This window comes from Corvus cornix, chromosome 3 (genome assembly GCF_000738735.6).
Source record: "Corvus cornix cornix isolate S_Up_H32 chromosome 3, ASM73873v5, whole genome shotgun sequence".
In the NCBI taxonomy this organism is placed as follows: domain Eukaryota; kingdom Metazoa; phylum Chordata; class Aves; order Passeriformes; family Corvidae; genus Corvus; species Corvus cornix.
The window spans coordinates 108,322,889-108,343,273 of record NC_047056.1 but is presented as its reverse complement, the minus strand read 5'-3'; the positions used below and the strand labels follow the sequence as shown (position 1 = coordinate 108,343,273).

At 39.7% G+C, this 20,385-nt stretch overlaps 1 protein-coding gene across 6 annotated transcripts in view; it reads left to right on the top strand.

Annotated features, from left to right (window-relative positions):
* Positions 1-20,385, top strand: part of ITSN2 (intersectin 2) — an 81,772-nt gene that overhangs the window by 12,941 nt on the left and 48,446 nt on the right. For all 6 annotated transcript variants that reach the window (XM_039567963.1, XM_039567961.1, XM_010393251.4 and 3 more), the window contains exons 2-3: positions 87-150; positions 19,021-19,113. In XM_039567963.1, the coding sequence (XP_039423897.1) occupies positions 120-150; positions 19,021-19,113 (124 nt within the window). In that variant the 5' untranslated portion in view covers positions 87-119. The remainder of the gene's footprint in view (positions 1-86; positions 151-19,020; positions 19,114-20,385) is intronic.

Here is a 20,385-nt window from a genome sequence, read left to right as displayed (position 1 = left end):
CTGTCGGAAGTGGGGCCGGGGACGGACGTGCCCCGCTCGGCTCTGCCCTTGTTGCATTATTAATGCACGATGTTTTCATGTTGCAGATGGCTGAGGGCTAGCGGCGCGCACTCGGGACCATGATGGCTCAGTTTCCCGCAGCCGTGAATGGTGAGTAGCTCCGGGTTGCTCAGGTAGGGCTGGGAGGTTTGGATTTTTTTGTTTGTTTGTGTTTTTTGGTGCCCGCAGCAGCGTTTGGGTCACTTTGCTGCAGATCGCTGCCCGTAGCCGAAGCCGGCGCTGTGAGGCTGGAACAGCATCACTGCAGTGTAATTTGGGCTACGGAGACGCCTGGAGTGGCTGACAATCTCTGATCATTTCCAGGGCTGAGGAATGTGTGAGTTGTAGTTCGAGCACTGCCTGACTTCAAGCAGGGAATATGCTAAGTAATAGTTGATTAAACTCGCATACCTTTACTGTTACGTAATTCAGCACAAAACGTGTTCCATTATAGTCCATTACGCTGTTTATTTGAAACAAAATATTTGAATGTATCAAGCAGTTTGTGACATTGATGAAAACAAGCAGTCCTCAACAAAAAAAAAAAAAGAGAGAGAAATAATTTTCCTCTTGATTGTGCTCCTTCCACTACAGAAACTTTTGAATTCATTTCTTGGTAATTTCCTTTCAAAGACATACAAGAGTTGGAACCTTAGTATTGTTTTTGTGTGTGTGCATGGGATGGAGCTCTTTATTTTTAGAGGAGTCTTACTTGTGAAGGCACGATTTGCAAAGACCTGCTAAGAAATTTGACATTTGTGTGTTGTTATTTACAGAGCTGGCCAAAGTGAAAATACAAGTATAGAAGCAATGTTTTGTACTTCAGATACTCCTGACAAGGAGTATTTCTCCTGATAAAAATAGAAAAACAGGAATGAGTATTTATCTCAGTTATCTGTGAAGGTTGCTGCAGGACTGGTCTTTAACTAATTTAGAAAATTGTCACTGCTGAGATAAACTGGGAAAGGGGTTTTGGGTTGGTTTTTTGTTGTTTGTCTGTTTTTTTCCCAGAACAACATTCAGATTTCAAATTAAACCTCTGTTTTACATACCTGTTTCATTGGAGCATAAGACATTTTGTAAAGAAATAAATCCGTGTAATAAATACTTTTTTTTTATACAGTCAGCTGCAATTTATTCCTGACTTTGCTTTACAGACATTAGAATAAAAGCCAAGTAAAAGGAATCAATATATAATAGGGGAAATCTATATGCCAGATTATTTTTTTCACTTAATTGAACATAATGGAATATTTTTTATATTATTGCCACATGATTTCTGCTTCTCAATTTAAAATAAACAGTCAGAAGCTCTCTCTGACAATACAGGTTTATGTTCTTGGTTCTCTCTGTGGTTGATGTATGCATAAGTTATTTGATGTCTGTTTGTTTTGGCTTTTTTCTCCTTGGTTCTGTTGGAGGATTGCAAGTGTGTTGTCAGTAACCACATACATTGCTCTCACAAGCCTTACTTTGAGAGAGAGATCCTTGATCTGAAATCCCTTGGGCAGTAGTCTGCCACTCTCAAAAGGAACACTGCCAGAGGATGCTGCCTTTCTCCTCTCAGAATTTTACTGTGTTGTAAGGCATAGTGAGAGAGAGAGCACGAGGAAGAGAGACACCAGGCAACAGTTCAATTATTGCTCCTCACAGAGTAGTTTGGATGACTCTGTGTTAACTTTGTGTAGTCTTGCAGTTATATTTCTTCCCAGAACTGATGAAATTTCAAACAAGTCAGGTGTTTTAAACAATAGCTTTAATGTGATTTCTAGGTAAATACTGACCTATCTTTGCTGTTGAAGTTGTTCTTTAATATTTGTTCCTCTTCCCTGCTACTTAACCACTTACAAGCACTGCTGTAGTGGTTGCACTCAAACTAGTTCACCTGAATTTGCCACTCATTGCAGGAAACCTCTAATTATGTTGTTAGACCTTGGTAGTGACTTGAAGCATGAGATGAAGAATGAGGTTATGTGGGAGGCAACCAAGCCATTAGGCATTGCTGCAGCCTGGGAGCACTGGCTGCCTGCCTCACCTTTGTATTAGCACAGCATTGACCCTTCCCTTTTGTATCCTACTGGGGGAAATAGTGGGTTCCTTCTGTGGGAAAAAACCTCTTATTCTTATCAAGGTACAATATACTTTGCTTTTAGTTCATGAGTACTGTAATGCATGAAGTAGTTTCCGTTTCAGGGTTATTTTTGGCATTCAGTGTTACAGAAAAGTGAGTGAATGGCATGGAGCAGATGTGTGTAAAAGTATGTGATGGTGTGACACGGGGTGACAATGAGTCTGAGAACTGCAGGGTTGGAATGACAAAGCATGATACTCAGCCTCAAACAAATATGAGTGGGAGATACTACAACACTTTATTAACCAACCTAAGCAGAGAAAGCAATTCTGCACAGGATCCTGCGAAGGAAGGGGAACTGAGCTGTGTGTGCAGCTCCAGTGGAGAGACTCAGCTTCATTGAAGCACCTTCAGAATGTACCTTGGCTGAGCAGGGTCCTGAGACTGTCCAGCCCCAGCACGTGGCTGATGGCCAAACTGCTGTACTGGGAGCTGGCGTGTTCTTCTGTGGTCACGTGTAAACATTGGGTGCTCTAGGGGCATCTGCTGTTGATAGACCTCTCTTTAAAGTCATGAAAGGACACAGTGCCCAGAAAGGAGCTCCCTTTGACTCTCTGTTGCTGTCCAAGGTGACCTTTGTGGGTGCCTTACTAACAAGCTGAAATTCAAAGAGGAAAAGCAGGACTAAAGAGTGTGTGTTGATTTTTCTGGAACTCAGGGTAGACCTGCTGATTTTTACAAACTTACATCCCATGTAAAATGTAAAGGTTGTGGTGACATTTTACATGAACAGGCAAGGCTGAGCAACATGTTTCTTATATATAAAGTCTGCCAATTACAGCACCAGATGGATAACAGACGTTTATCTATGTGGAGTCCAGCTCTATCAAAGAGCCACTCCAGGCATATCCTTCTCCCCAGCCTGCAAACAAGATTGAGGATTCCCTACTGAGTGTTTAGTTCTATCCTGTAACCTGAATATTGATCTTTATTCCTGTGAAAATGGCAATATAAACCCAGTTTATGGTAGTTGATTCTTCTTACAGTGCTTCATCTGGGCAGAGCTTGCTTAGGAATTCATCCTAAGTCTTGCAAAAGCTTCTGGAAATGGCATTTAGTTACACTAAACAATAAATATCTTCAGCAATTGTGTTTCTAAAGAAAGAGTTAATATACTAACTGCAAAAGGCATTTAATAGGATAAAGGCTTTCAAAGGTTAAAATGTACTTCCATCTAATTTGTCTCAGTGATTGCTGCCTTTGTCACAGGAAAAAGTATCCTTCACTGCCATGGGATGTGTTCTTTCCAGCTGGAGAGGAGTTGCAAGATGTTTCTTTTCCAACTCCCTTTCCTTCTTCGGTAGGCTAGATTTGTTCAGGGTTTGGTGTCCATGCTGATGGATCTTGGTTTGGGGAGATTTAATCTTAAAGGACCAGCTGGAACAAGGAAAGCAGTATTTGCTGATCAGTATCTTTCACATTGTTTACTTAAGTACCATTGGAATTTTTGGGCTGTGCTTTTTTTTTTGTTTATGTTTTTATTTGTCATTTCTCTTCCCTTCTACCACCTGTTTCCTTTAGATATAAATTTTCTGTGGTCCAGCAGGAAAATATCTCCGATAAACTGAGGTGTAGAAAGTAATAGTTGTAACTCATTTCACATGCTTCTAAACCTTCATAAGTAGAACTGGATTTTGTGCTGCTGTGAATAGAATTGAGTTGTGTATTCTCACACTTAGGTGTGTTGGAGACTAAAGCAGACGTGAAGCAGTTCTGTGAGGTCCTGGTTGCACTGGTGTCATGGGTAAAACACTCACCAACAGGTTCTGCTGCACCTTCTCTTTAAAAAAAGTTAGTCTCAAGCTTTGCAGTCTGAATTTTTTTCAATTAGGAGCAACCCTGGTCATCAGAGTTCAATTAAAAGCTGCTTGAGTGCAACCTAACTCTTCACCTTGTGTGCACTGTAGATACGGAAACTGTAGACTTGAATATCAACAAGCGTAGATAAAGATACAAAGCTGAATTAGACCTTGCAAAACAGCTATCAGGACTTGTTCTCCCATCTAAAAGTAGGAAGAGGAAAGAAGTTATAAGACAAGAGCAAATATTTTCTTTGTCTTTATTTATGAATTAATCCTTCCTTTCAGTGAGGGCAGTGGTGTCAGTTGATACGGAGCAAAATTCATATGCTCAAGTCAGAGGGGTGTTTATCTTCCACTATCACACCCTACAAAAAATTAGATTTCCAGTGTTTTTGCCATATTACATATTTTCTTTAATCTAGCAAGTCAGAAATAGTGCTGTAGTGTTGCAGAATACAAGGTATCTTATTTATATTTAATCGTGAGGATAATATGATTCACAAGGAAGATGTAAGAGGAAATCTTAAGAGGAAAAAGTAGTTAGATGTGGAGGTACATGTTAAATGGAGTAAATGGAGTTAGGTTTTAACAAGGGAAGGTTGCACTTTGTGCCTTCTTCATTACTTGAGTTTTGTAGAAGAAGTGTAACAGATCCCATGATTGGATTTCCCTAGAGAAGTAACTGGCTAAAAGGGAAAGGAAATGCAAGTTTAAGACCAGAATGCTGTAGTTGTGATATTCTTCATGGATTTTATCATGATGCCAGTCTTAATGATTATTTATAGCAATATCATCAGCAAAAAGCAAACGTATGCTGGTTAAATTGGGAGATGACAAACTCTGGAGTAATTTTCCAGCCAGAATTACACATTAAGGTGTGCATATAATTGGTTAGATTTCATCACATTTCTGCTGTGCTGCCTTCAAATAGCTTTTTAGCCATACCATTATGGGCTAGAAGAATTTTTGCTGTATGCTGGGAATTCAGCAGTTGGCTGTGACTAACGAGAAAGACAACCGGATGTGTTAGAGGATCACATAGTAATTACGTGATTTGAGGGAGAGGAAATGCATCCCAAAATGTGGTGGATGAAATAAGGAGTGCTGTGTACTATTGCTCAGGCACTGGTGAGACATCTTGTGGGTTATAGGGTAGAATTTGGGTTATCTGCTTAAGAGGGGGAGAAAAAACCCAGGAAGTGAAATAGACACAGAGCTGGGCTTTAGTGTATTTAATTAAGTACTGAGAAAGAATAAAGGGATTGCCTTTTTTAACCTGCCCAGATAAAAGCTTACTGTTTCGTTTTGGGTTTTAATTTCAATTTCATTGCATTTCTTATTCAGTAAATAAATTTGCTCTTTATTTTTTCTTACTGGGTAGAACAGCATTGAGGAAGGATACTAACTTGTCTTTGAGTACAGTGTTACCACAAGGGTATAAAGAGATGAACCAGCTGTTGATGCAGTTGGTCTGGAAATGGGAATGGTTCTGTCAGCAGTGACATTCTGGGCCATGATCAAGGAGGAAATCTGATTGCCTTAAGGCAGAACTTGAATTTTAGGAAGGAATTAATGTATTAGAGTTTCTTGGAGAAGCAGCAGTCTGCACATGGTGACCTTGGAAGTCCCTTCCAATCCTATGCTCCTGTAATGTAGTGAAGAATTAGATAATAATGAAGATTAGTGTTAGATCTTGAGCTGTTAACTTACTCTAAGCCTATAGCTTTCTCTTGCTAAGATTTTATTTTGTTAGTATCATGTGTTAGCTTTTATAAGGTAAGTTTACACTGAGTGGGAAACCCAGGACAGATTTTATCTGGAATAATAATACTATAATGCAAGCTATTTTATTCATTTTGAATGTCAGGGAGACTTCCTGGTGTTTTTTCTTCAAAGCATACAAAAACCTAAACAAAAAACACAAGAAGATCTGCATACTTCCCCAAAATGGAGCAGAGGGCTAAAGGCTTAGCTGAAAAGACTCGGAAACATAAATCTACCACATGGCCAAGTTTCAAAGGGCTCTGACTGTTAAAATGTTAATTTCCTTGAAGGTTTAACTCCAGAGTTTGGGAAATACACTACTCTGATAAGCCACTTCATGTGGTTGTTGCAATTTAGGGTTGATGAGCATTGTGTGAAGTGGCACCATCTTAACATCTACTAAATCCCAAATCATCTGTGATCATCACTTTGAACAGGCCATAGACGATACTAATCAGTATTGGCAGAATGAGTTCAGGTTTAGCCCACTAATTATAATGGCAAGAATAAACACATTTTTCAGGCATTGTGGTCTGTCAAATATATTTATATAATGCCCTGTTACTTTAATTAGGAATCCTGTGTGTTCAGGCTTTCCACTGCATCAGTTCTTTCGGACATCTGTTGTTTTTCTGACAATGGGACAGTAGCCTTAAATCATCACTGAGAGAGCTGGAAGGGGTAAAACCCTGGAAAGCTGAAAGAATATCAGTGTCCATGGGACTAGCATTCATGCTGGGTACCTTCAGAGAAGATATTTTAATAAGCTAAAAGCATTTGTGCTTTAGTGGGATGTGAAGTTCTCTGTATGTGAGTCTCAAGAACAGGTAAGATTACCTGAACATCAAGAACTTTTACTGCTCTTCTTCTTAGTGAAGTAATTTGCTTAAAAGTTTCTTTTATGTGCAAATATAAATAATAGGTGGTATATTTTAAATTATGCACCGACATTTTTCCCTGCATTTCTTCTCATAAACATGATTTAGTACTGAATCGCGATCTCTGCCGCACAGTTGTTTCTTTAGGAAACACGTCTTTCCTGAAAAGTCCTGGTTTCACTGTTATGGAACTCTGCAACTGTTACAGCGTGTGTTGATGCTTGTATAATAGTACTGAAAAGGGTACACTTCCATTTTCTTACCAACTAGGAGTGAAATTTGTTGTGCAACAAATAAAAGCACTTCCACAGTGCTTTGTTTCACAGGAGATCTTCAGGCTTGGGGAAATAAAATGTACAGGTGTGAGTTAATGTATAAACTGTTTCTGATTGAGATGATGAGGGTTGGAAGGCCAGCAGAGTTATTCTGCTCCTCTTATTTCTCGTGTTCTCTGTATTCAGATTGGATTAAGAAATACACAGACAGTCCCTTTTAACCTGACCTGAAGATAACATTCACTAAGCTCGCTTTTCTGGAAATGATCCACTCTGTAGTTGCCAGAATCTGTTACACGAAAGGATCTGGAATTATACACAAAGTAAGGATACCTGTGAAAAAGGTGGCCAGAGAGAGCTTGTGGCTCCTGTGCTGAGGGAGACTAAATGGATGAGAGTTGTTTAGTTTAGTTTAGAGACAGCTAAGGATAATTTAGGGTTTTTTTAGAAACAGCTAAAAAGCTGTAAAGCCATAACAGTATAGAAAATGCTAACAAGAGAAGGCATATTCACTGGTTTTTTTCATAGCTGAAAAGCAACACAATGCCTAGTGAAATGACTGAGTTTAAGCTAGCAGAAGAAAATGGGTTGGTTTGTTGGTTGGGTTGTTTGTACGTTCACACAATGAACAACTCACAACTCATTTTCAGAACTCACGGTCTTTAAGATGTTTTGGAACCAGTACATGGAATCAAAACTTGAGGAGGAAAGATCTGTGCCATGGCTATTAAATGGTTGCTGCCTTTTTTTTTTTTTTTTTTCCTTCCCCTTTGGGGGCTTTTTTGGCTCAAGAAGCTTGCCAAATTGGTGATTTCTGGCAATTGAGAAACTGTAATAACTGTAATACCCAGGGAAGAATTCTGTTCCAAATTCTAGCCCCGAAATGTCCCTATGAGCCACTGGCGAGGCAGAATTAGGGACTGTGATATAAACTGATACCAATGGTTGTATGAACATAAATTAAACAGTTTTCAATTTATTATATTTCAAATCAAACCCCCATGCGTGCTAGGAAAGTAATATTGTATATGTGCTGGATATAGTTGGCAGGTTCTGTTAATAAGTAATTTAACCTTCTAAGGAGTGCTGTTTAAGCAAACTCTTATACTTGCTTCTGTTTCCTTTGTGTTTTCTTCCAGTTTTCCCTCCATTTTTTCTTTCTGCCAGGACTAGAAGTTACAAAGAGTAGAGTAACAAGTGATTGAAGATACAGAACAGCTTCCTTATGTGGATTAATTGCATTGACTAGACATTTCAGCTTGGAAAAGAAAGGGTGGGGATGGTGGAAACAGTAGATGTCACCTTCCCAAGGTCATCCATTATTTTGTAGGCAAGGGAATGGTAATTATTCTCTGATAACATGAGGATTAACCAGTATCAGATGAAAGTACTATTGGCAGATATCAATCATACAGAGCACTTTGCACAGTGTCAAATAAACAATGAAAACTGTGACAAGCTGACAAAAGGTCGTGGATTCCTTAAATTATTAGAGAAAGCTAGATTTTCCTTCTACTAATGAGGCACTACCTCTGGTTCAGGAGCTGCCCTGGGGCTGAGGAGACTTCCTGGAGCAATACCACCACATGGTTGGCTCAGACTGTTGCTCTGTGCTGGGATCTCAGCTGGGGGAATATTCAGTCTCTGCTGGAAGGACTGTGTTTTGTTTCCTGAATTATCTCCTAATTTCATTTTATTCCAAGATCATTTAGGAAATGCTTCTTCATATTTTTCTTCTCTCCTACCCTTCATGTGTAATTTTTTTGTTGGTTTTTTTAGTTCACCTGTTTTCCTCTTCTCTTTCAAGTCTGTATCCTAGTCCTCCATTGTAATTATAACCCATCAGCCTTCCTCCTGGTCCCAGACTTCCTCCTCAAGTCTGAGAACCCAGAAATGTGGTTTTTACTCAAGGACCAGATAGGGACGAGAACTACAAAAATTACTAGAAAGGACCTGATATTCCTGAAACAGAATGCCGTTCTGATTTTGTCAGTGTATGTCTTCGTGGGAGAATAACTTCCTTTACTGCACCTAATTTCAAGGTTCATTTTGCATCGTCTTGCCTGGTGTTTTTATTGCCTGCATTTCTCCTGGTGCAAAAAGATTTATTTGCTGCCACAGATGGAAACTCACCTGAATCTTATTAGTTTTGCTGCACTCCACAGAGATTTGCTAGACGATAATTACACAAATTGTCCTTTTGTAAATTTTTAATTATATCATAGGGGTGTTTTTTGAATGCTGGTGAGCAGCAGCAGCATAAAATCATGGAAAGGGATTTTCCAGGATTAGAAATGTTTTGTATAAGCTCAGGTGGTCTTTTTTCACAAACATGGTAACTAAAAATTTTTATTTTCCTCATGGAATGCTTTGGTACTATACAGGTTGATGAGTTTACTCAAAAAAAAGCTTCTGACTTGTCCTTAACTGAAGGATAAGCATCTCTTCCATCTTCTGTGTCAGGCTGGAAAGGAAGGCCATGGAGTCTGTGAGCTGGAAGTTTGCTCACCTTAAAAGCAAATGGAGGCAGGTCTTAAAGCTGGAGAATTTGGCAAAGTATGATTATGTTATGCCATGATAATATTGCTCACTTGACCTTTTCATACCTGCCATTGGAAAGATCCTTGTTGGTGTGATTTTTTTCTTCTCTTCTTTCCATTTCTAAAATCCATCCAAAAGTATGAGTTGCAGGTTTAGGGAAATGACCATTCCTCTGTGCTGGGCACCAGAGAGGATGTACCTCAAATCCTGTGTCCAGTTCTGGGCCCCTCAATTTTGGAAGGACACTGAGGGGCTGGAGCGTGTCCAGAGAAGGGAACAGAGCTGTGGAAGGGTCTGGAGCACAAGTCTGGTGAGGAGCAGCTGAGGGAGCTGAGGGGCCTCAGCCTGGAGAAAAGGAGGCTCAGGAGGGACCTTCTGGCTCTGCACAACTCCCGGACAGGAGGGTGCAGCCAGGGGGGAGTCGGGCTCTCTTCACAAGTAACAAATGACAGGACAAGGGGAAATGGCCTCAAGTTGTACCAGAGGAAATTTAGATTGATTATTGGGAACACATTTCTTCACTGAAAGGGTTGTTCAGGCACGCTGCCCAAGTGGTGCAGTCACATACAAAGATGTGTAAATGTGGCACTGAGGGACATGGTGTAGTGGTGGGCTTGGCAGTGCTGGGTTAATGGTTGGACTTGATGATCTTTAGGTCTTTTCCAACCAAAATGATTCTGTGGTTCTGTGATTCTGGGCACAGACAGAGCTGTCATTGGATAGAAGAATGGGCTTGTTTCATGTGCTGCATCAGTGTAACTCAGCGACTACAGCTGATTTCAGTGTTATTGCTTCTCCAGAATTAGGCAGAGAATAATTTTATATTAATTGCTGGTATTGAATCTAGATCTGGCAAAGGCTTAGGTTAGGCCGAACTCTGTGTGCCAACTTTTTCATGTAAGAAAAGGCAAAGTTAATTAACTCTTAAGAAAAAAGGATGAGTTTACCAACATTGCATGCTACAGTGATTGCACTTTTTGATGAGAAGTAGGAAACTTGCTTCATTAAAACTTAAAAAAATCATATTGACTAAATTGTCAATAATTTTACAGAAAATTAGCATAAAAGGTAGCATGTTAATTTGCAGTTCAGAGTACTGTCAAGTTTATACACATTTCTAGTGCACATTTCCTAATGTACTTTTACATTAGTAGAGCTCTAACAAAACTTTAAAGCCAGTTTTTTTTGGTTGGTTGGTTGGTTGGTTTTTTTTTTTTTTTTAGTATTTTGCTTCCTTAGTGTGTTTTTTTTCAGGGGGGTTTCAGGGGAATTGGCAATAATTTCATTAAAAAGGATCTCTGAAAATGGATAGCCTTAATGAGCTAAAAGATTCTGTGATACTTATTAAGTGTAGAAATACTATCCTGCTGTTATAAATTGATAGTTTAAGTGCTTTGCAATAGCCAAGTGTGCTGTACAGTTCAGAAAATAATTGGATCTATACTGTTAGCATGGCTTACACTATTATGTATCTCTAAATTGTTTTAGGGATTATACTCCTTCTAAAAGCAAGGATTATATTTCTACATTGAGATCATTGCATGGCACAGAGTGTTCTGTGTTCTAATGTTCCTCCTTTATGGATGGATTTTGTGTATCAAAGTGGGGGCTGCCAGTGACAAGATCACCAGGCAGAATTCTGCACCACATCTCACAGGAGCAGGTGGATAGTATAAACAAGCTCAGTATCTTGTTTTAGTGAACTGCTCAACCTGAAGGTTCCCAGTTTACCAAATACCTGGAAACTCTGTACATAATGTAAAGAATATGAATTGTACCCTAAAATGCAGTGTGGCTGCTGTTGCTTTGTCCACATTTCTGTAAGTTTACTTTTCAGTTGAACAAGTTTTGGTTGGCCAAATCTTGTAGCTTTGCCTGTGTGTCTTGGTTTGAAAGGCAAGTGTCTGCTAAGGAAGGTAGGAGCCTCCCTTGGGGTGGAAAATGTAACCCCCTTCCCTCTGAATTGTTACTATGATTTTGAAATTAAGGGGCTTTCAGGCAAAGATATGAGGAATAGGAATAACAATTCTTTACTAGTACATATAACAAGGCAATAATACAGAAACATTGGCTTGACCTGACAGAGTCAGGATATGACCTGACACCCTGCCGGGCAGGGTGGTGGCAGCAGTCTGATTAAGGGGTGGCTGCACTTCTCTTGAGGTGATAGATGTGGTTCTGTTGAGGCAGTGATCCTGTAGAAGGGTCTGGTCCTCCTCTGAAGGTCCAGTGGTGGTTATGTAGCTCTTGTCCTCTGGGAACCCAGTAGGTAAGGGCTGAGTGTGGTGTTCCAAACCTCAGATAATATCCAATGCTTGGTTCCTCCCCTTGGGCAGAGCGTCTCACAATGGGATGATGTAATTTTATGGGCCATGCAGTGAGGCTTGGTGGCCCATTAGCAGAAGAGGAAGTTACCAGGGATGTGTCATGGAAGAGATAAAGAACCCTGCCCCACCTGGTTTTAACAGCTGGTGATAGAATACATACTTTTGGTTACATCTTACATTGTCACCTAAGACAGTGTGCCTGACACTATTTAACAACCTGTCTGCAGGTACCAGTTATTTTTGGTTAACACACCAGAGATGCTTGAAAATCTTTAACAATTCTCTCAGCTTCAGTGGGCACAATTCTTGTAAATTAAATGAAAATACAAAATTGAAGGAGAATCATGTTTCCCTGTGTTTAATATGCTTTAGCTACAAGTTTTCCCTTTCAGCTCTGTGCACACTAAAAGAAGTTGCTGAAGTTACAGTTAAGCACAGAGATAGATACTCTTATCCTCTGACAGCTGCCTTCGTGTTGACAGAGAGCCTCCATGGAGCATTTCTGGTAGCACAAGTAGTGGGTGGATTAATGTATGTATTGTGAAAGGAGATTGTATGTGGCTCCTGCCGTGGCCTCAGATCATGGAAGTTGGGAAGAGCAGGTGCAATCCTCAAGGAAGAGCAGGTGATGCTTTGGGATGGACCCAAAGCCACCACAGTAGTAGTTCATAACACATTAGCACACTTAAATAAGGATAAATGCTGATTATTAGTAATTTTTCTCCTGTGTTTGATATATAGAATCAACAGAGAAGTAGGGAAGCAAATATTGAAAATAGCAAGAACACTGATAAGGAATCTCAAATTCAGACTAATGGTAAAATGTTCTGTACATTTTCTGACTCCTGGAGTGTTTACTCACCCCTGAGAAAAATTAGAAGTCTGATTCAACATCTCAATTGGGAGCATTAAATCCAATCTGTAATAAATACTTCTGTGGTAAACTCATCTGCAAACACAGAAAGACTGGAATTATTAGATTTATCCCAGTATGTCCTAGACCAGACAACTCTCTGGAGGCTCCTAATAGGAGAATGTAATGTGATTGCTGGTTGCATTAAGGAAAACCCCTTGTTTGGGGTGCCAGCTTGAGGCACGTTGCTGCATGTCTGTGCTGAAATTTCCCTGTCTTCAAACACAGGGATAAATATTTACTTAGGGTCATTATGAAGCGTTATGCTGAGGTTTTTTGATAGTTAAAGAGGTGGTGGTCTAATCCTCGTGATTTATATGTACAAGGAATGCTCTTTCAATTTAGGTTTATTATCTCTGTGGAGTTAATTAACTTTGTAGGTCGTAGGAGCATGGTTTTTATTAGAGAAAAACAAGCAACAGCTGTGAGTGAGAAACAAGGACAGTTCTTTGAAGAATGTGAAAAATGTCTTATGGTTTTTCCTTATTAGTAATCCTGCCGTTCTCACTATAGCTACCCTTTGCCTATGGGCAGTACTAACCAGTGGCAGAGGTCTTACAGAGTATTTTCAAATCTATATACTTTTCTTCTAGGACTGCACCTTCTTTTCTCCCCTCTTTTTCAATGGTAATTACCATTTTAAGGAAAGAACAGTGTTTGTTTCCCTTTTGATGTTGGCAGCCCGTCAAAGCAAGTCCTTTATGTTATTCAGAAGGTTATCTGTCTGATGCAGTGTTGTAAAGACATTTCTGAAGCTCTCCTGAAATGCTGTGATCCTGCCATAAGCAGACCTCCCTACTCTCACCTAGAGAGGTGTCTTTAATTTAAAATTAACTTGAAGGAACTGAAGACGTTTAATCACCAGCATAGTTGCTTGTTTCCAAGACTACAAAATTGTGAGTGCTGCCACACTGAATTACAGAACTACCTGTTACATGAAGGTGAGGCCAGCATGTATGTTTTCATCCTTAGAGAAGTCTTGAAATAGGCTAAAATCATATTTAGCTTTCAGTGTTTGGGTCTTTGTCATTCCGCATGGACTTTCTACATGGGCAGACTCCACATGTGATGTTGAACTCTTGGATGTGTTGTGGAGTTTTGGAGTGGGCAAGTAAAGGAGCTTTCATTGTTAGTCTTCTGTTTTGGCATAGGGAATCTGCAGAGACATTTCTGGACCTCAAGTCTAGATTTCCAATATTTGGTATCGAGAACAAATGCCAGTGCTGACATTTATTCAGTCTTCTCTGACAGTACCAACCTTCTCTAGGAAAGAAAGAAATAAAATTTGACCTTTGTCTTCCAAAAGTCTTACTAATATAGACATGTGGGTTTTCATAAGCCAAAAAAAGCAGGTGAAGACAGTAGTTACTCTGTTCTAGGGAAAGTCTTTGTGGGGAAAATCTCTCGAGTTCAGCATTTCTTGAGCTTTGATTCCTGAAAATGCACGGTAGTCAAATACAGTGTTTGCTTCATCCAGGTCGCTCTTCCTTCATGTATGAAGTTGTAAGATGACACAACAGTAAGATTCTAAAGTAACCTATTTTGAAGAATAATGAATTAATGAGATATCTTATTGTCAGAGAGACTGTACTGTTTTTCCCCTCCAAAATTTTATCAGCTACAGTTGGGAAAAACTATTTAGGTCTTGAAAATGTCCAGGAAATTTAAGCTGAGTCGGAAAAGTAGTAATGCACTAATCATTGTCTGCAGAAAAGCCTCTCATGGGAGCATGTAGTAGAAACTGTATTTTGATTTCTGCTGGGGAACTGGTCTGTAAAAGTTTTGTAGTTCACTGCTGCTTGGAGAGCCAAAGGTTCAGCACTGCTCCATCAAGGAGATTCCTGCCTCTTGCCCATCCTATGGTGAGAGAGGTGTCTGTGAAGAGCAGACACCTGCAGTTTGGTTTGTGATTCATGCATGACTTGCCATGAGTGAGGACTGGGGCCGTGCAGAAGGAAGAAGAGCAGAAATGTCTCTATGCAAAATTCATTTGATCTGATTTACGGGCAAGACGTTTCTCAACAGTGGAACTGAAGGTGTGTTAGTGCAAAAATTGTTGAGCTAAGCCAGATAAGTTTAGATGATACATCTTGGACGGCAGATGTTTGACTCTTCCAGAAGTTTTGCCCTTCCCAGAAAAGGAGTATCTTCCCTTCCTCACAGTTCAGCATGCGCAGAACATGGTTGTGTGTAAACCAGGCAGTGTAACTCTTCTCAGCAGTCCATTTTTACCACTTGTGGTAGTTTGGGAAGAAGTCACAATATTTGTGAGGATTGTAGCATGATTTGATGGTGCTGGCACAGGAGAACTGAGTTTCAGACTAATTTTGGCTGTGTTTTTGTGATGGTCTTGGTTGTGCTTTAGGTAAACACAACAATTACTTTAGCAAATGGTGTTGCAATGTGCTTTGTGGAATTGCCAAGACCTTGTGAGTCCCGTTGTTCAAAGTGTTTGTTTCAGATAGACTGGTATGGTATTTTCACATGGTATTTTGAGGAATCTTAATATGAGCTTTTCTGTATGCAGATTTTACTTTTCTTAATTGTATCACCAAGTGGTAGCATCAAAAGAGCTGTGAGCACCTGGTTAAGCTAAATATAACCCCTCACAGTGGTTCAGCCTTCCCTCTTGTGCTGTGCTCTTTAGCTTGTTTCTGTGGCATATGGGGTGGGAGTTGAAAAAAACAGTGAATCCTTTAAATAATAAGTGTGGGTGGGGTTTGACTGCCTTCACTGTGGAACCCTACCAGAAGCATTGGTGATTTTTTTTTTTTTTTTTTTTTTTCACAAATACTTTCATTGTCCAACAGTTATTAACCTCTATTCAGACAACAATGGCCTGTTCTAGTTCAGGCTGCAGATGGCAGACATTCTTTCTCAAGTGATGTTAGGGTAAAACTTAATTTTCTGTGACTTTGTTCAGTTACAGACAAGCACTAAAATTTCTCTGTGAGAGCTGTGCTGACTTAAAGGTGTGTTGTTCTCTAGATCCTAATTCCTGCTGTAATTATTCATATTTTTAAAAATCTATATTTTTATATATTGGATTTTAAGACTTACTGCATTTTCTTCCATGCCGATAAAGAAACCAGCAGAGAGCATATCTTTATGGAATTAATCACCAGAAAAATAAGACTTTCAGTTTCTGTCTTTAGGGAAAGGGATAATCTGAAATTGTTCTTGCTTTTGAAGATAAATTTTTAGCAGGTTGGTGTTTTCTGGGTGTATATTCAGTTCCCTGAAGCATTCTCACAATGTACTTTTGGTAATGTGTGTTTGTAGTTATTGCCATTCCATGACAGCTGCTTGCACTGACTCACTCAGACTGTGGAAGGCTGTAGAAGCACTTGTTGATACAATAATGTGGTTTTAGTCAATTTTTTTTTTTTAATGACATTTATACTTGCAAGATACTTGGGGTTGTTCAACCTGGAGAAGGCTCCAGAGAAACCTTTTTGTGGCTTTTCAGTAGGGGGCCTGTAAGAAGGATGGGGACAAACAGTCCAGCAGGACCTAAATTGAGATAGGAGAAGGGGTGATGGTTTTAAATTAAAAGACTGTAGATTTAAAATAGATGTAAGGTAGAATTTTTTACTAGGTTGGTGAGGCCCTGGTACAGGTTGCCCAGAGAAGCTGTGGCTGCCCCATCCCTGGAAGTGTTCAAGGCCAGGTTGGATGGGGCTCTGAGCAACCTGGTCTGGCTGAAGATGTTCCTCCTCCTTGCAGGGGTGTTGGACTAAATCATAGAGTCACAGGCATGGATCAGAAAGGACCTTAAAGATGCATTTCCAGTGGTAAAAGTGTGTAAAATATCAAGTGTGCAAAAAACAGTGATGTTCTTGGCTCTGTTAAGGAAGGCAAAAATGAGAATGAAGGGTGAATGTGGATCTTGAATCACTTTTTGAATGAGATTTTAATCATCATCCAGCTACAGGTGTGAATTTGGTGATTTACTGACCTCTGCAAGGTTTTAACACATTTGAGACAATGCTGTGTAAAACTTTGAATTTCATAGTTGGAGAGAAAACATAATTTACCAGATAGTAAAACAACTCTTTGAATACAGAAATATATTAGATTTCCAAGATTGATTGCCATCTTCTTGTTTAATTTATGACATATAAATAAGAAATTGTGCATATATAAACAAAAGTTACCTTACCATGTAAATTGGGTTCTCTAGAGGGGCTATGTTGATGATAATAACTCTGGTCAATCAATTGTTACTGTGTTTTTATCACTTTGCAGCCACTGACCATGTGAATATATTGTGGTGGTCTTAATGCTTCTGTTGTTGATATCAAAAAGGCGAGGAGTTTTGCAGTAACCTCTTTCAAAAGATGTTCAAAGAGGAGTATTAAATAGAAGGAAAATGTAATATTTTGGTTTTTATTATTTTATTTCCTTCTATTAAATAGAAGGAAAATTGTTAATATTTTGTTTTCCATAAATGAAAAAAGTGGTCAAGTTCTCTGAAGTTGCTGGTGGGCAGCTTTAGGAGCATTTCTTCATCTTGTCAAGATAATTTCTATAATCATAACCGCATTATATCTTAAAATTAGCACTTTAAAGAAATCTAAGTGCTGCTAATTTTCTGAGTGCTCTAAATTTTGCTGTTGGGTGTAAGTTGCCCTCATTTGTGTCTTACAGTAATGCTCACAGTGCCCATTGACTTCTAGGCATCTGATTTAGATTTACTTCACTTTATTATCAGTATCTAATCTAGATTTATTTATACTCATTTAATCAGAAGAATAAAAACAAGGGGGGGTTGGTCTTGAAGTGCAATTTCACATGTAATGTGCAGGAAGACCCTTTCCTTGATGCCACACTAAAACAAAAATTGGTATATCAAGAGAGGGAAGAAAAACTCCAAATTTGAGTGTAGAGAGGTTGTATCCTAATGCCCTCACATCTTTTCTGTTACGCATCCCCCCAGTGAGTTTCTGTTTTGTTTTGGTCTTTTTAACTATTTTATTTCTCTACTAAAGTAGCAAGAGTGAACAATTAAATCTGGACACATGCAAGGAGAAACAGTTTTAACAGGACCTTCTTAAGAGGAGACATTAGGTCTTTTTTTGAAAATGTATTTGTTTATGTAGAAAAACACAGATGAGAGATGATTAACATCATTACTGTGTCTATATTGTCCAGTACATCAGCTCACAGTCCCTTCACTTTGTTGTTATTCTTTGAAAAACAGTGTAAAAACCTCTTGAAACTTTGGAGGTTCAAAGCTTTGAAGTAAGGTTTATGTGGGAAGAGGAAACATTTTATAGTAACTTTCTTTCAAAGTGCTATGGCTTTTAAAGCAAGTTGTTAATATCTTATTAGAAGAATTAATCATTCCCTTGACTGTTTTTTACTGAGCAATACAAACACTCGACAAATTAACAGATCTTTGGAAGTAGTAATTCTTAGCAGAATGTAATTTTAGAAGTGTTTTTTCATGTAATAACCTTTTAATGCTTTTCTGAGTGGTTCCATTCAGAATTTTGGCTAATTCTTGCATTCATTGATTTGAAAAATTAAATATTTGTCAAGAACTTCCTGACTAAAACTTCCTCCTACTTAAAAAACAAACCAAATTATTTCTGGCAAGCTGCTTTTCCTGCAAGGGACACACACCCTGACCTTTATGCAGCAGGTTGGGGCATTTCTGAAAGTCCGTCTGGTTCTGCCTGGTATTACCAGCACCACTCTGTAAACACAATTATTCCCTGTAATTTCTCATTCCTACTGTCAGGCTGTAATATTTTACACTCCATAAAGTACTGAAAAATGTGAAGTGGAAATTGCATACTGTTTTAAAAAAAACAGCCCAAAATGTCACTCCTTTGTCAGACAAAACCAAATTACTGTTGTTAGCAGTCCTAATTTTGTTTTTAGAGTGTTGGAAAGACAAGTGTAAATCTTTTTGTCAGCTGAAGGGTGTGAAAGGTGCATGAGAACCTGGGGGACACCGAGATTCGTCAGTGAGCCAGGGCAGTGTTTGGCTCACACAGGGGATGGTGAGACACATCCTGCTCGGGCTGCAATCAATCAGCAGCAACAGGAAGCTGCTCTGCACCAGCTCGAAGGACGACAGAGCTTGTTTGAGAGCCGAGGGTGAAGCAGTCTGGCTGGGGGATTGTCTCAGCTCAGCTTGCACATCTGGGAAGCAGGTCTGTGTTGCATAACGTCCTTGCCAAACTGGTAGGAGCTGGGTGTGTCCGCATCTAACTTTGTCTCTTGAGAAAGCCAAGCTTTTATTTTGTAAGTGATGTGCTTTATTTTTGGAAGTTTTCAGTCCATTTGGTTGTTCACTGGTTTTTTATTGGCTTGTTTTGGTTGGTTTTTTTTTCCCCCAGGAGGGCCAAACATATGGGCCATCACCTCCGAAGAGCGGGCCAAGCATGACAAGCAGTTTGATAGCCTTAAACCCACAGGAGGTTACATTACAGGTTGGTCTGAGGCTCTGCATTACACATTAACTTCTGTGTACACATACCTATCTCTGTAAAACAGTTTGAGAGCTGCATCCTATTTCTAGCCCTTTGTTGTGTGACTAATAACCATATTCTTCAGCCAAACAGCCACAGGTTATTAGTAAACTTAACAAGCTTTCCTCTAAAGTCGGGCACAGGAAAGCTGTTTGGTTTAACCCTGTCACTTCTGCAGCCATCAGCTGTGTGCTGCCATTCTGTCTAGTTTCAAAAACCAGAGAGTATCAGGCAAAATCCATGCTCACACAGGAGGCTGCCAGGGAGCTCTTACAGTAGCTGTTGTGGCAAGTGACACCAGACATACCAGAAGTGGCTCTCCTCAGTCTGAGGAGAGAATGCTGTGCTGTTTGGTATCTTTGTTTTGGAGGATGAGGCAGGGAGAGGGATGCTGACAGCTTGTGCTTGTTAGCAGCTGCTTGAAATTTATTACCCATTGGGGCTTCAGCAGGTTCTGAGTGGACTAACAGCATTTTGCAGGGGCCTGCTGTCAGTTCCAGTTGCCTTCCGCTGCTTCTCCTCTGAAACAATTGGGTCACATTGCTATGCACCTCAGAATTTGCAGGTTTTAAATTTAAAATGTGCTTGTGATATCACAAAGGAGTCCAGTTCATTGGCAAAGATGTCTTAATTTAAGAATTCTTTGTGTGTGGGTGGGCACTAAAGACCAGCCCTGATGGCTCCTACTTACCCAGCTGTCCATTAATGCCCTGTGTAGTTGCTCCACTGGCCCTGCTTTTCCTCTTTTGAGGCTGGAAAAGACTGAGGAGAGAGTGGGAAGTTGTCTGTATGGAACATGCACATCTTCTGGCTAAGTAGCACCTAACTCCTGCTTCGGCCAAACAGTACTGGGAGGTTGGTATTTACCTCCAGCTGAAAAATACGCTGTCTCAGGGACTACCCTTAGGCCACATCTGGGCTCTTACCTGCACCTACATCTGCAGGTTTTGTTATTTATTTGACAAATGCTTGAAATAAAAGATTGTGTATGAATATAAGGGAAGAGAGAGCTGAAAGAGTAACCTGAAGTCTTAGCCTTAAGCATCTGTAATTCACTCAGATGTAGGCATAAACATCACTGTCCCTGTTTTTTTATGTGTGCCAGTTGATGTGGAACTTGGTATGGGATTGCACAACAGTTCCCATTCCCTCACTGAAATACTGAAATGGTGGGTGTTCTCTGACAAAACAGAATATTATTTAGAACATGGTGTTTTCCTAGTTTTTCTAGAG